Below are 15,278 nucleotides of genomic sequence, written 5' to 3'. Positions count from 1 at the left end.
TTATTTATTTTTTGGCCGCCCTGCTGGGTGTGGAGTTCCTGGTCCAGGGATCAGATCCAAGCTGCAGTTGTGATCTGTGCTGCAGCTACGGCAATGCCAGATCCTTTAACCCACTGTGAGGGGCCAAGGATCCAACTTGCATCCTGGTGCTGCAGAGATGCTGTGATCTTCTTGTGCCTTAGTGGAAACTCCTGTTTAATGTCTTTTTAAACTTATAAAATGACATCATTTTGCAGTATAGATTTGCTTTTTTACTTTTTTTTAGATTTATCAATGTTGATTATACGTAGCTGTAGTTTAGTTGTTGTAGTTAATGTATAGTATTTTATTGTACACGTGTTATAATTTATTCATATATCCCCCAATGATGGACTCTTAGCTTGTACTCCCACCCCAGTTCAAAAACAGTCCTGTAATGAAAATTGTACATGTCATCTTCTGTGTATGTATAAATCACTGTGGTATAAACTAGAATTGGATCATAAAATACTCCTCTTCAACTTTCCTAACCACTTTAAAATCATTCTTAAACCAGCAGTGTGGGAGTTTCCGTTTCCCTTATGAATGCTTATTGTTATCTCATGGCTGTCTTGCTGTTTCATCTTATATTTCCTTGGCAGCTAAATTATCTTTATCTTTGTTTAGTGAACATTCACATTTCATTATGGGTGAATTTCCTGTTCATAACTTTTGCCATTTTTCTTTGGGATTATTGTTTTTCTTATTCAATTTTAGGAATTTATCATGTGCTCCAAATACTAATCCTTTATTTTATAATGTCTCCTAATCTTTGTCTTCATGGTATCTTTTTAATATAAACCATGTAGTCCAATAAAGCAGCCACTAATATAAATTAAGATATAAGTTTAAGTTAGTTAAAATTAAGTTTTTTTGTTTTTTTGCTTTTTAGGGCTGCACCCATGGCATAAGGAAGTTCTCAGGCTAGGGATCGAATTGGAGCTACAGCTGCTGGCCCACACCACAGCCACAGCAATGCAAGATCCAACACCACAGCTCACGGCAACGCTGGATCCTTGACCCAGTGAGCGAGGCCAGGGATCAAACCCATATCCTCATGGATCCTAGGTGGGTTCGTGTTAACTGCTGAGCCATGATGGGAACTACAAAACTAAATAAAAATATAAATTCAGTTCCTCAGTAGCCACATATGGCTAGTGGCTACTGTATTGAACAGTGCTGGTCTCGGCCATTTTCGTCACTGCAAGAACTTCTGTTGTATAGTCCTATGTAGAAAGTTTAAAACTTTTTTTTTTTTTTTTTTTTGCCATTTCTTGAGCTGCTCCCGTGGCATATGGAGGTTCCCAGGCTAGGGGTCTAACTGGAGCTGTAGCCACCATCCTCCACCACAGCCACAGCAGTGCGGGATCCGAGCCGCGTCTGCAACCTACAACACAGCTCACAGCAACGCTGGATCCTTAACCCATGAGTAAGGCCAGGGATCGAACTCGCAACCTCATGGTTCCTAGTCAGATTCGTTAACCACTGAGCCATGACGGGAACTCCAGAAAGTTTAAAACTTTTAACAGTGAGGTTTTCATAATATTCCATCATGGATTGTGATTTTTGTATCTTTTATAAGAAATCCTACAGAACCCTAATATCCTGGGTGTATTCTCTTATGTTTTCTTTAAACTTTTTTTTTTTCCTTCCTTTTTTCAGCTGCAACTGTGGCACATGGAAGTCCCCCAGCCAGGGATTGAATCCAAGCTGCAGTTGGAACCTATACCACAAGCTGCAGCCAGGCCAGATCCTTAACCCACTGCTTGGGGCTAGGGATTAAACCCACAGCACCACAGAGATAGCACTGGATCCTTAATCTGCTATGCTGTAGCAGAACTCCTTCCTTAAATGTTTTGTTTTTCATGATAGGTTTTAGACTCCATCTAGAATTTATATTTATGAACAATGTTAATGTGAGGTCTACATGACCTTTATATTCTAACATCATCATTTTATTCATTTATTTATTATTATTATTTTTTTTTGGCTCTTTGCTATTTCTTGGGCCGCTCCCGCTGTATATGGAGGTTCCCAGGCTAGGGGTCTAATCCGAGCTGCAGCCACCAGCCTACGCCATAGCCACAGCAACGCTGGATCTGAACCGTGTCTGCAACCTACACCACAGCTCACGGCAACGCCGGGTCGTCAACCCACTGAGCAAGGGCAGGGACTGAACCCGCAACCTCATGGTTCCTAGTCGGATTTGTTAACCGCTGATGGGAACTCCCTAACGTCATCATTTTAATCGTTTATTCATTCTCTACTGAGATTTAATGCCTCCTCTGTCATTTGCCAAGTTTCTTGTGTATGTGTCGTTCTTTCTGGGTGTGTTTTTTTCTCTCTGGTATTAAATTTTCTTCTTCCTCTTCCTTGTCTTCCATATCCTTATTGCAATACCAGGTTGTTCTAAATTATTGTGCCTTTTTTTTCCGGTCTTTTCTAGGGCTGCTCCCGCAGCATATGGAGGTTCCCAGGCTAGGGATCTAATCGGAGCTGTAGCCGCTGGCCTATGCCACAGCCACAGCAATGTGGGATCCTAGCCACATCTGGGGCCTACACCATAGCTCACGGCAGTGCCAGATCCTTAACCCACTGGGCGAGGCCAGGGATGCTGTAACCTCATGGTTCCTAGTCAGATTCGTTAGCCACTGCGCCACAACAGGAACTCCAAAATTATTGTGCCTTTATGATGATTCTTGATATCTGTTAGGGTAAGTCTTTCTCTCTTTTTTTTTTTCTTTCAAAATTATCCTGAATATTATCCCTCCCCCTTTTTTTTCTGCTTTTTATAGCCGCACCCACTGCATATGGCAGTTCCCAGGCTAGGGGTCGAATCAGAGCTACAGTTGCCAGCCTACATCACAGCCACAGCAACGTGGGGTCCGAGCCACATCTGCGACCTACGCCACAGCTCACGGCAACGTTGGGTCCTTAACTGACTCAATGTGGCCAGGGAATCAAACCTGCGTCCTCATGGATGCTAGTCAGGTTCGTTTCTGCTGAGCCACGATGGAAACTCTGAGTTGGGCAGTTTTAATTTTCATCTTCTGTTTGCCCAGTTGATTTTTGGGATTTTTTAGAAAATTCTTACTGTGTTTTTCAGCCTGCAAGCAGTACTTTGAAAAGTATCCAGGAGACCATGAACTCCTTTGGGAAGTTGAAGGTGTTGGACACTGGTACCAGCGAATACCAGTCACCAGAGCATTGCAAAGAGAAGCACTTAAAATGACTGGTAAGAATGTTTTCAGTTTGGACACAAGTCCAGCTTAAAAGCAGTGCTTAATGGTTGTGTCTTATAGTCCAGTGTAGCGGTACATTGTAATGTGATCTCTCCAGTAGCAGATCTTCTTCTGTAAAGTTTGAATTTTTGTTCTGTGTAAGCATTTGTATCAGTTATAATAGGAGGACCTAGAATAGCCTAGGAGAATGTAACAGTCCAGTAGGAGTTGTTGGGTCAGAAAGAAAGAGATAACTCAGATAGACAGATAACTCAGCATAGACTAGGTTTTAGGGGTCAAAGGTGGCATCCAGTCTTCTGCATTCCTCCTTGAAGTCACTAAGTAGAGATAACTAATTAAGACTCTTTGCAATTGCAGGGCTTTATTTTAAGATGTTGATGACAGGGATATCCTAACACCTAGATTTTTCAACACCCTGTTTAGGCTGCGCTTGAGGGCATTTGTAAAAATCAGTACAAAGAGTGTTATAAAACCAAATGCTAATTGGGTTACAATTTTAAAAATTCTTTCACACACAGCAGTTTCTCAGAATGAAGCTAAAAGACCTGTGCCTGGAGAGTATGCGCTTGCATCTGTTCCAGAATATGAAGTAGGAACCGAAGACAATCAGCCAAGTGAGATGCAGCTAACTGTAGGTACACTGTGTTTGCTATAGGAAATAATAATAATTTTGCTGGTTTTTCTTTTTTTTTACCATTTCTTGGGCCACTCCCGCGGCATACGGAGGCTCCCAGGCTAGGGGTTGAACCAGAGCCGCAGCCACCGGCCTACGCCAGAGCCACAGCAATGCGGGATCCGAGCCACATCTGCAGCCGACACCACAGCTCATGGCAATGCCAGATCCCCAACCCACTGAGCAAGGCCAGGGATCAAACCCGCAACCTCGTGGTCCCCAGTGGGATTCGCCAACCACTGAGCCACGACGGGAACTCCATAATTTTGCTATTTTTAAAAAATTGGTTCAATTCATATTTAATTTTAATTTTTTCATTGTCACTGATCACTCAGTAAACTTACGTAATTTCTACTGTGTTAGATATTTGGCATTTTCCGTTAGTTGGTTACACAAATGAATATAGAAGAGAATAAAAATGTGTAATCTCAGTACCTTAGATATAGCAATTAACATTTTTGTGTGTATACTTAATATGTATTATAAAACATGTGTCTGCATTCATTTTATTTTATTTTTTTATTCTTTTATGCTGTTTCTAATTTGTTTTTCTCTGTTAACAGAATATTGAAAGCATTTTTGATGGCTTTACTATTCTAAAACATGATCGTTAAATAGCACATTATCCTGTTGGAGGAAATACCATCATTTTTTCCCTTAATATAGTATACTTAAGTTCTTTATAAGTGGCCCAGCTGTGAACACATTTATCCATATTTCTTTGTGCAAATGTAATTATTTCCTTGCACAGATAAATTTCTAGAAGTGGAATTAGTAATATGTCAAAAGTTAAGAAGTTATTTTGGAAAGTTTGAGGCTTTATATGTTAGGACTTTGTAGAATGTAATGTACTTTGCAAACACTAGGTCACCTGGAAGCAGAAGAGTAGGTCCCATTACTGAATTTGTGAGGATTTACCAGGTACTTTTCTAGAATCTACTTGATATTACTTAAAATATTCATTCATTGATGGGTTTCTAGAAATCTGTTTTTATGCTGTGTTCTGTTGTGATGGAGTTTATGATAGTCATTTGTCATATACACAGATATCTGAATGTTTTTAGTGAGTGTTGAGTATGTCTACTTATGTGCATCTTTATTCAGACAAGTACTTTGAGGAGTTATTTGTGCCTCTTTTGTCTTAATTAGCGTGAGTATTGACTTAAGGAAACATTTTTAAAAACATTTTTAAGGATAATAGTGATGCAATAAAAAAAATCTAGTTCAATTTTTTTTGTTTTTCTGTCTTTGGAATTTCAGACTTCACAGTAAATAATCCCCTGTTAACATCGTATTGCAGTCTAAAGTCCTCAGATATACTCAGATTTATTTAATGTTGATCAGAAACCATAAAACCAAGGAAAGTAGAAAAATTACTCTTTTCATACATGTAGTGAGAGCAATGATTTACTTTAATATTAAGCCAGATAATTTTATTTTATTTATTTTTATTATTATTTTTTTTGCTATTTCTTGGGCCACTCCTGCGGCATATGGAGGTTCTCAGGCTAGGGATTGAATCGGAGCTGCAGCCACCGGCCTACGCCAGAGCCACAGCAACGCAGGATCCGAACTGCATCTGCAACCTATACCACAGCTCACGGCAACGCCGGATCATTAACCCACTGAGCAAGGGCAGGGACCGAACCTGCAACCTCATGGTTCCTAGTCGGATTCGATAACCACTGCGCTACGACGGGAACTCCTATTTTTTTATTTTTTATTTATTTGTCTTTTTGCCATTTCTTGGGCAGCTTGGGATCCGAGCTGCTTCTGCAACCTACACCACAGCTCACGGCAGTGCCGTATCCTTAACCCACTGAGCAAGGCCAGGGATCGAACCCACAACCTCATGGTTCTTAGTCGGATTCGTTAACCACTGAGCCACGACGGGAACTCCTAAGCCAGATAATTTTAAATATGTCGTTTCAATGAGAATATATTGAAATTGCAATATATTTTAAGGTTAGCAGCATAAATTAGATTTTCTTTCATTTTAAGAATTCATAGTTCCATGTTACGTTAATATTTTACTTAATTCAAGGAAAATATTTCTCTAATTAAACTGTATTACCTCTTTTTATAAGTAACTAAAAGGGGAAATGATTTTGTTTACTTTAGCTATGTATTTTTTCCATTTTTATTGAGGTATAATTAACAAAAGTTGCACATATTTAAGGTGTACACCTTCATGTTACATAATAAATGCCTGAACTAAAGCATTGGTAATAAAAGGGGCAATATTTTTTTATTTTTTGTTTTTTGTTTTTGTCTTTTTAGGGCTGCACCTGTGGCATATGCAGGTTCCAAGGCTAGGGGTTGAATCGAAGCTGTAGCTGCTGGCCTATGCCACACCCACAGCAATATGGGATTCGAGCCTTTTCAGTGGCCTACTCTGCAGTTCATGGCAGTGCCAGATCCTTAACTCATTGAGCGAAGCCAGGGATTGAACTCACGTCCTCTTGGATACTAATTGGGTTCGTCAACTGCTGAGCCACAATGGGAACTCCTTTGAGAGGGGGCAATTTTGAGAGATTCGTCAGAGTCCGTGTTGACAGGCTTTGTGGTTGATTAAATGAGGAACAGGAAGAAGTCATTACTGCCTCACAGGTTTTTAGTTAGAATGGCATACTAACTGTTACTGCCATTAACCAAGACAGAGAATAATATGGGGAGTTGAGTTTGGGACGGGTTGGATGTGAAGTTGGGTGGTGTAGCCACTGGCTAGATATTTCATTGGAAATAGAGCTTTGGAAATGAGGGAGAAAGTTGGGGAGATTAAATTGTATATTTGGATTAATCAGCGAATAGATGCTGAAATGGTAGATAAAATTATACAGGAAGAGGATGTGGACTGAGAAGAGGAGGTAGCTGAGGACAGAACACTCAGACTCCATTGTATATCACTATAATGTGTTAGATGGCTTCATAAGTTCTTAGGCTTATAATAAACAGGCTACTTACAGATGTGATAAATTCATTTGAGTAATTAAAAAAAAATAAACAGGCTACAATAAAGCCTTTTTATTTCATTTTTCTTTTCTTTTTTTCTTTTTTTTGTGGGGGGTCCACACCTGAGGCATATGGAAGTTTCCAGGCTAAGGGGCTGAATTGGAGCTGCATTTGCTGGCCTATGCTACAGCCACAGCAATGCTGGATCCAAGCCACATCTGCTACCTACAGCGCAGCTGACGGCAACACCAGGTCCTTAACCTGCTAAGCGAGCCCAGGGATCGAAACTTGCATCCTCGTGGGTACTAGTTGGGTTAGTAACCCGCTGAGCCACAATGGGAACTCCTGGCCTTTTTATTTCTTAATTGATGATGGTACTATTTGAAAAACCTTTTAAAAGATTTTCTTTGACACTGAGTGAAATAGATCCATAGAGACCAAAAAGGATCTAAAGCTGGTTTTAATCCTTATCTCTATTTTAGATTGATTCTTTAAAAGATGCCTTTGCAAGCACTTCTGAAGGTAAGAAATTCAGCTGGTCTGTCAATAAGTGTTTGAGACAGAATTAAGTGTGTGTTTGTGTGTGTGTGTCCCTTCGAAGAAATGAAGCTTATCCAGCTCTAAAATCTAAATCTGGATTCTAATAGCACTACTACCACTGCTTTTGGTGTATAAACAGATAGGTAAGCTCTGCTACCTCTCTTTCCCTCATTTTCTTACCTGTAAAATAGGCCAGGAACACCTGCCTTGTTTTTTCCCAGTATTATTGGGGGAGGATATAAATGCAAAGCTGAAGGGGACACAGAAATGTGAGGAGTGAATATTGGCAAAGTTATTTGATAATTTATTTTAATTTTTTTTTTGGGGGGGGTCTTTTTGCCTTTCCTAGGGCCACTCCCTAGGGCATATGGAGGTTCCCAGGCTAGGGGTTGAATCAGAGCTGTAGCCGCCAGCTAAGCCACAGCCATAGCAACTCGGGATCCAAGCCACGTCTGCAACCTACACCACTGCTCACGGCAACGCCGGATCCTTAACCCACTGAGTAGCCCAGGGGTCGAACCCTCAACCTCATGGTTCCTAGTCAGATTTGTTAACCACTGAGCCACGACGGGAACTCCTTTTTTTGCTTTTTAATGATTTTTATGTTTTCCATCATAGCTGGTTTACAGTGTTCTGTCAGTTTTCTGCTGTACAGCAAGTAGAAACATACATATGTACCTTCTTTTTCTCGCATTATCATGCTCCCTCCTAAGTGGCTAGATGTAGTTCCCAGTGCTATACATCAGGATATTTATAATTTAGAAAAAGACACATGATTTCTTAGCTTGATGTGTGAGGGAAGAAATGTGTAATGATGGGGATATAGGTAAACTTGCTTAGTTTTTCCATTTCTTTGTATTTCAGTGGGTAATCCTGTTTATACATAATCAACTATTTGTAATTTTGCTGGGTTTTTTTTGCCTCAGGTCATGGTAAAACACCTGTTTCCACTCGTACTCGAAGTAGCCATTTAAAACGGCCAAAGATTGGAAAGCGATTTCAGGATTCTGAATTTAGCGGTTCTCAAGGGGAAGATGAAAAGACTCCCCAGACTTCACCTACAGCTTCAGTAAACAAGTATTGTTTATTTCACTCTCATTATTTTGTTTATTATTATTTTCATATTATTTTTAAGGTGAAATTTATTTTAAAAATTTTATTAAGGTATAGTTAATTTCAATGTGCCAATTTCTGCTGTACAACACAACAAAGTGACTCAGTTATACCTTAAGGTGAAGGTTATTATATTGTTTGTATAGCACATGACCTTGGTATAGATATTGGTATTTGAGTTCTACAAGATTATTGATTACCCTTGCTAACTGTCACTTTGACAGTATTATAGGGGAAGTTGCTTGTGAGATAATGGAATAAAGATGATTTAAGAGTTCCCGTTGTGGGAGTTCCCATTGTGGCGCAGTGGTTAATGAATCCGACTAAGAACCATGAGGTTGCGGGTTCGATCCCTGGCCTTGCTCAGTGGGTTAACGATCCGGCGTTGCCGTGAGCTGTGGGTAGGTTGCAGACACGGCTCGGATCCCGCGTTGCTGTGGCTCTGGCGTAGGCCGGTGGCTACAGCTCCGATTCGACCCCTAGCCTGGGAACCTCCATATGCCACGAGAGCGGCCCAAAGAAATAGCAAAAAAAGACAAAAAAAATAATTAAAAAAAAAAAAGAGTTCCCGTTGTGGCACAGCAGAAATGAATCTGACTAGTAACCATGAAGTTGTTGGTTCGATCCCTGGCATCACTCAGTAGGTGGAGGATCTGGCCTTGCCGTGAACTGTGGTGTAGGTCGAAGATGCAGCTTTGATCCTCTGTGGCTGTGGCTGTGGTGTAGGCTGGCAAGGCTGGCAGCTGTAGCTCCGATTCAACCCCTAGTTTGGAAACCTCCATATGTGCGGGTGTGGCCCTAAAAGAAAAAAAAGAGATGATTTATTTTCTTCTATGAAAATCCAATATTCTAATGATTATATTATCCCAAATGAGTCATTATTGTCAACTTTGAAAATTTTTTTTTTGTCTTTGTACTTTTTAATGTATACACTCTTTTTTTAAAAAAATACTATTTGCCATCATAGTCTGTACCAGGAGATTGGATATTGTTCCCTGTGTTATACAGCAGGATCTCATTGCTTATCCCTTCTAAATGTAATAGTTTGCATCTACTAATCCCAAACTCACAGTCCATCCCTCCCCTTCCCATCTCCCCCTTGGCAACCACAAGTCTGTTCTCTATATCTGTGAGTATGTTTCTGTTCTGTGGGTGGTTTCATTTGTACCTTAGATTCCACATATATGTGATAATCATATGGTATTTGTCCTTCTCTTTCTGGCTTACTTCATTTAGTATGATAACCTCTACTTGTACCCATATTGCTGCAAATTACATTGTTTCCTTCTTTATGGCTGAGTAGTACTCCGCTGTGTATTTGTACCCCATCTTCTTAATCCATTTATCTGTTGATGAACACTTAGGTTGCTCCCATGTCTTGACTATTGTGAATAATGTTGCTATGAATATAGGGGTGCGTGTATCTTTTTCAATGAAAGTATTGTCCGGATAGATGCCCAGGAGTGGGATTGCTAGATCATTTGGTAGTTTTATATTTAGTTTTTGTGGTGGTTGTACCAACTTACGTTCCCACTAACAGTGTAAGAGGGTTCCCTTTTCTCTACACCCTCTCCAGCATTTGTTATTTGTAGACTTACTGATGATGGCCATTCTGACTGGTGTGAGATGTTATTTCATTGTAGTTTTTATTTTCATATCTCTTAATAATTGAGCATTTTTTTCATGTGCCTACTCTCTATCTGTATGTCTTCTTAGGAGAAAGGTCTATTTAGATCTTCTGCCGATTTTTTGTTGTGTTGTTAAGGTTTTTGTTTTGTTTTGTTTTTTGTCTTTTTGCTATTTCTTTGGGCCGCTCCCACTGCATATGGAGGTTCCCAGGCTAGGGGTCAAATTGGAGCTGTAGCCACCAGCCTACGCCAGAGCCACAGCAAAGTGGGATCCGAGCCACGTCTGCAACCTACGCCACAGCTCACGGCAACGCCGGATGGTTAACCCACTGAGCAAGGGCAGGGATCGAACCCACAACCCCATGGTTCCTAGTCGGATTCGTTAACCACTGCGCCATGATGGGAACTCCTGTGGTGGTTAAGTTTTATGAGTTGTTGGTGTCTTTTGGAGATTAAACTTTGTCAGTTGCATCTTTTGAAACTCTTTTCTCCCATTCCTTAGGTTGTCTTTTTATTTATTTTTTTTATGCTTTTCTTTGCTGTGCAAAGCTTTTAAGTTTGATTAGGTACCACTGGTTTATTTTTGTTTTTATTTCTCTTGTGTGGGAGACTGATATGTAGAAACTTTTGTGCTATTGATGTCAGAGAATATTTTGTCTATATTCTCTGCTAAGTGTTCTATTATTATTATTATTATTATTTGTCTTCTTAAAGCCGCACCTGTGGCATATGGAGATTGCCCAGCTTGGAGCTGAATTGGAGCTGTAGCTGATGGCCTATACCACAGCCACAGCAATGCCAGATCTGAGCCATGTCTGTGACCTACACCACAGCTCATGGAAATGATGGGATCCTTAACCAACTGAGCAATGCCAGGGATCGAACCTGTGTCCTCATGGATGCTGGTCAGATTCGTTTTCCTGTGAGCCACAACAGGAACTCCTCTGTTAGGTGTTTTATGGTGTCATATCTTATGTTTATATCTTTAAGCCATTTTGAATTTTTTTTGTGCATTGTGTGAGTGTGTGTTCTAGTTTCATTGATTTACATGCAGCTGTTCAATTTTTCCAGTGCCACTTGCTTAAGTCTTTTTCCCATTTCATTTATTTTTATTTTTTATTTTATTTTTGCTTGCTTTTTTAAAGGGCTATAACCATGGCATATGGAAATTTCCAGGCTAAGAGTTGAATCAGAGCTATAGCTGCCAGTCAATACCTCAGCCAAGGCAATTCAGGATCTGAACTGTGTCTTCAACCTTCACCACAGCTCACGGCATCTCCAGATCCTTGACCCACTGAGCAAGGCCAGGGATCGAACCCACATCCTCATGATACTAGTCAGATTTGTTTCTTCTGTGCCACAACAGGAACTCCTTTTTTCCCCATTTTATATTCGTGCCTCTTTTGTTGAAGATTTATTGAGTGTAGGCATCTGGGTTTATTTCTGGGCTCTCTATTTGGTTCCGTTCATCTGCCTGTTTGTTTTTGTACCAATACCATGTTGTTTTGATTAGTCTAGCTTTGTAGTACTGTCTGAAGCCTGGGAAAGTTGTGCTCCCTGCCTCATTTTTTCCCCTCAGGTTTGCTTTGGCTATTCTGGGTCTTTTATGTTTGTTTCCATATATATTTTTATTTAGATTATTTGTATCTGGTGTATTGTATCCACCGGCCTATACACCAGAGCCATAGCAATTCAGGATCTGAGCCGCATCTACGACCTACACCACAGCTCATGGCAACACCAGATCCATAACCCACTGAGTGAGGCCAGGGATCGAACCCACAACCTCATGGTTCCTAGTCAGATTCGTTAACTGCTGAGCCACGAGGGGGACTCTGGAACTCAGTTTTTAATTTCACTTTGTTTTAATTCCAGTAAATAATGACACATGTCTTGTGGCTACTGTCTTGAACTATGCAGTAGTTCTAAACTACAGGAATAATAGGGGCAACGGCAGAAAGCTAGGAGGAGTGTTAGTAAGGATAACTGATACATAAGGCAAACGTAGCATCTAGTAGGGGAGAAAAAAGTAAGGGTCTGATCATGTTAGGCTTTGGAAAGGAGGTACACTTTATCCTCCAATCCGTAGAGAACCGTCAGAATTTTCTGAGCTGGACTGTCACAGGTATTAGAAACTCAGCTCTGAAAATCTCACTAAAGAATGTAAGTATGGAGTTCCCATCATGGCTCAGCGGAAATTAATCTGACTAGTATCCATGAGGACGCAGGTTCGATCCTTGGCCTCTTTCAGTGGGTTAAGGATCCAGTGTTGCCGTGAGCTATGGTGTAGGTCACAGATGTGGCTCGAATCCCACATTGCTGTGGCTGTGGCATAGGCCAGCAGCTCTGATTTGACCCCTTGCCTGGGAACCTCCATATGCTGTGGGTACAGCCCTAAAAAGACAAAAAGACAAAAAAAAAATGTATGTACTTCGAGTCTGAAGATGAGTTTGGAAAAAGTTAAAGTGTCCAGATAGAATTGGCCTAAAGTAAGAAGGTGAGAGAGGGAATGAATGTTTGAAAAGATTTCAGAGGTTGAACTGATCCATATCACTTATCGTCCAGACAGATATTTTTGAAATTGAAAGGGGCTTTATTATTACAGGCATACCTCAGAGATGCTGTGGGTTCACTCCCAGATCACCACAATAAAGCAAGCATCCCAATAAAGTGTGTTACATGAATATTTTGGTTTTCCAGTGCACATAAAATTTATGTTTGTATTATTCTGTAGTCTATTAAGTGTGCAGTAGCATTATGTCCAAGGAAAAAAAGTATATACCTTAATTTAAAAATACTTTATGGAGTTCCTGTTGTGGTGCAGTGGAAACGAGTCTGACTAGGAACCTTGATATTGTGGGTTCAAGCCTGGCCTCACTCAGTGGGTCAAGTATCTGGCGTTTCTGTGAGCTGTGGTGTAGGTCACAGATGTGGCTCGAATTCTGTGTTGTTGTGGCTGTGGCGTAGGCTGGAAGCTGTACCTCTGATTAGACCCCTAGCCTGGGAACCTCCACATGCCTCGGGTGTGGCTCTAAAAAGAAAAAAAAAACAAAACCCAAAACTTAATGGGTTAAAAAAAAAGTGTTAACCGTCATCTGTGCCTTCAGTGAGTTGTCATCTTTTCGCTGGTGGAGAGTCTTGCCTCAGTGTTGACGACTGCTGATTGACCAGTGTGGTGGTTGCTGAAGGTTGGGGTGGCTATGACCATTTCCTAAATAAGATAGCCACGAATTTGTCACACAGATTGACAAATTCTAACTTCCTTTTACTAATTTATCTGTAGCCTATGGTGCTGTTTGATAGCATTTTACCCACAGTAGGCATTCTTTCAAAATTGGGGCCATTCCTTTCAAACTCTGCTGCTGTTTTATCAACTAAAGTTACGTAATATTCTAAATTCTTTGTCATTTTAATAGTCTTCATGGTATGTTGAGCAGGATTAGATTCCATCTCAAGAAATCGCTTTACTCGCCATAGTAAGCAACTCCTCAGCCATTAAAATTTTATCATGAGATTGCAGCAATTCTGTCACATCTTCAGGCTCCACTTCTAATTCCAGTCTCCTGCTATTCCCACCACATCTGCAATAACTTCCTCCACTGAAGTTTTGAGCCCTTCAAGTCATCCATGAGAGTCAGAATCAAATTCTTCCACACTCCTGTTTATTAAAGTTGTTATTTTGACCTCTTCTCATGAGTCATGAATCTAGTGGCATCTAGAATGGTGAATCCTTTCCAGAAGATTTTCAGTTGACTTTGCCCAGATCCAGCTGAGGAATCATCCCTATGGCAGCTATACCTTATGAACTTTTGTTTTCATTTATGATTTTTATTTTTTCCATTACAGTTGGTGTTCTGTCAATTTTCTACTGTACAGCAAGGTGACCCAGTTATACATACATGTATACATTCTTTTTTCTCACATTATCATGCTCCGTCATAAGTGACTAGACAGTTCCCAGTGCTACACAGCAGGATCTCATTGCTAATCCATTCCAAAGGCAATAGTTTGATCTATTGACCCCAAATTCCCAGTCCATTCTACTCTCTACCCCTTCCCCTTGGCAACCACAAGTCTCTTCTCCAAGTCCATGATTTTCTTTTCTGTGGAAAGGTTCATTTGTGCCCTATATTAGATTCCAGATATAAGTAAAGTCATTTGGTATTTGTCTTTCTCTTTCTGACTTCACTTAGTATGAGTCTCTAGTTCCATCCATGTTGCTGCAAATGGCATTCTTTTGATCTTTTTTATAGCTGAGTAGTATTCCATTGTGTATATGTACCACATCTTTTTAAGCCACTTATCTGTTAGTGGACATTTGGGTTGTTTCCATGTCTTGGCTGTTGTGAATAGTGCTGCAGTGAACATGCAGGTGCATGTATCTTTTTCAAGGAGTGTTTTGTCTGGATATATGCCCAAGAGTGGGATTGCTGGGTCATATGGTAGTTCTATGTATGGTTTGCTAAAATACCTCCATACCGTTTTCCATAGTGGTTGTACAAATTTACATTCCCACCAACAGTGCAGGAGGGTTCCCTTTTCCTCACACCCTCTCCGCATTTGTTATTTGTGAACTTATTAATGCTGGCCATTCTGACTGGTGTGAGGTGGTACCTCATAGTAGTTTTGATTTGCATTTCTCTAATAATAAGTGATGTTAAGCATTTTTTTATGTTCTCGTTTGCCATCTCTATATCTTCTTTGGAATAATGTCTATTCAGGTCTTTTGCCCATTTTTCCATTGGGTTGTTGGCTTTTTTGCTGTTGAGTTGTATAAATTGTTGATATATTTTGGAGATTAAGCCCTTGTCAGATGCATCGTTGGAAACTATTTTCTCCCATTCTGTAAGTTGCCTTTTTTTTTTTTTTTTAATGGTTTCCTTTGCTGTGCAAAAGCTTGTCAGTTTGATTAGGTCCCATTGGTTTATTTTTGCTTTTATTTCTGTTGCTTTAGGAGACTGACCTGAGAAAACATTTGTAAGGTTGATATCAGAGAATGTTTAGCCTATGTTCTCTTCCAGGAGTTTTGTCTTACATTTAAGTCTTTAAGCCAGTTGGAGTTTATTTTTGTGCATGGTGTGAGAGTATGTTCCAGTCTCATTGATTTCTATG

At 40.2% G+C, this 15,278-nt stretch overlaps 1 protein-coding gene across 4 annotated transcripts in view; it reads left to right on the top strand.

Moving 5' to 3' along the window:
• The window catches only part of FAM169A (family with sequence similarity 169 member A), a 72,835-nt gene that overhangs the window by 46,012 nt on the left and 11,545 nt on the right, over positions 1–15,278 (top strand). For 3 of the 4 annotated variants that reach the window (XM_047778103.1, XM_047778104.1, XM_047778105.1), the window contains exons 7-10: positions 3,125–3,253; positions 3,779–3,891; positions 7,368–7,407; positions 8,352–8,502. In XM_047778103.1, coding sequence (XP_047634059.1) covers positions 3,125–3,253; positions 3,779–3,891; positions 7,368–7,407; positions 8,352–8,502 — 433 coding nt within the window. The remainder of the gene's footprint in view (positions 1–3,124; positions 3,254–3,778; positions 3,892–7,367; positions 7,408–8,351; positions 8,503–15,278) is intronic. The other variant, XM_047778106.1, reaches the window with a different exon arrangement.

This window comes from Phacochoerus africanus, chromosome 4, assembly GCF_016906955.1.
Source record: "Phacochoerus africanus isolate WHEZ1 chromosome 4, ROS_Pafr_v1, whole genome shotgun sequence".
Classification (NCBI taxonomy): domain Eukaryota; kingdom Metazoa; phylum Chordata; class Mammalia; order Artiodactyla; family Suidae; genus Phacochoerus; species Phacochoerus africanus.
Note: the sequence above shows the minus strand (reverse complement) of the source record. Positions and strands in the feature narration are given on the sequence as shown.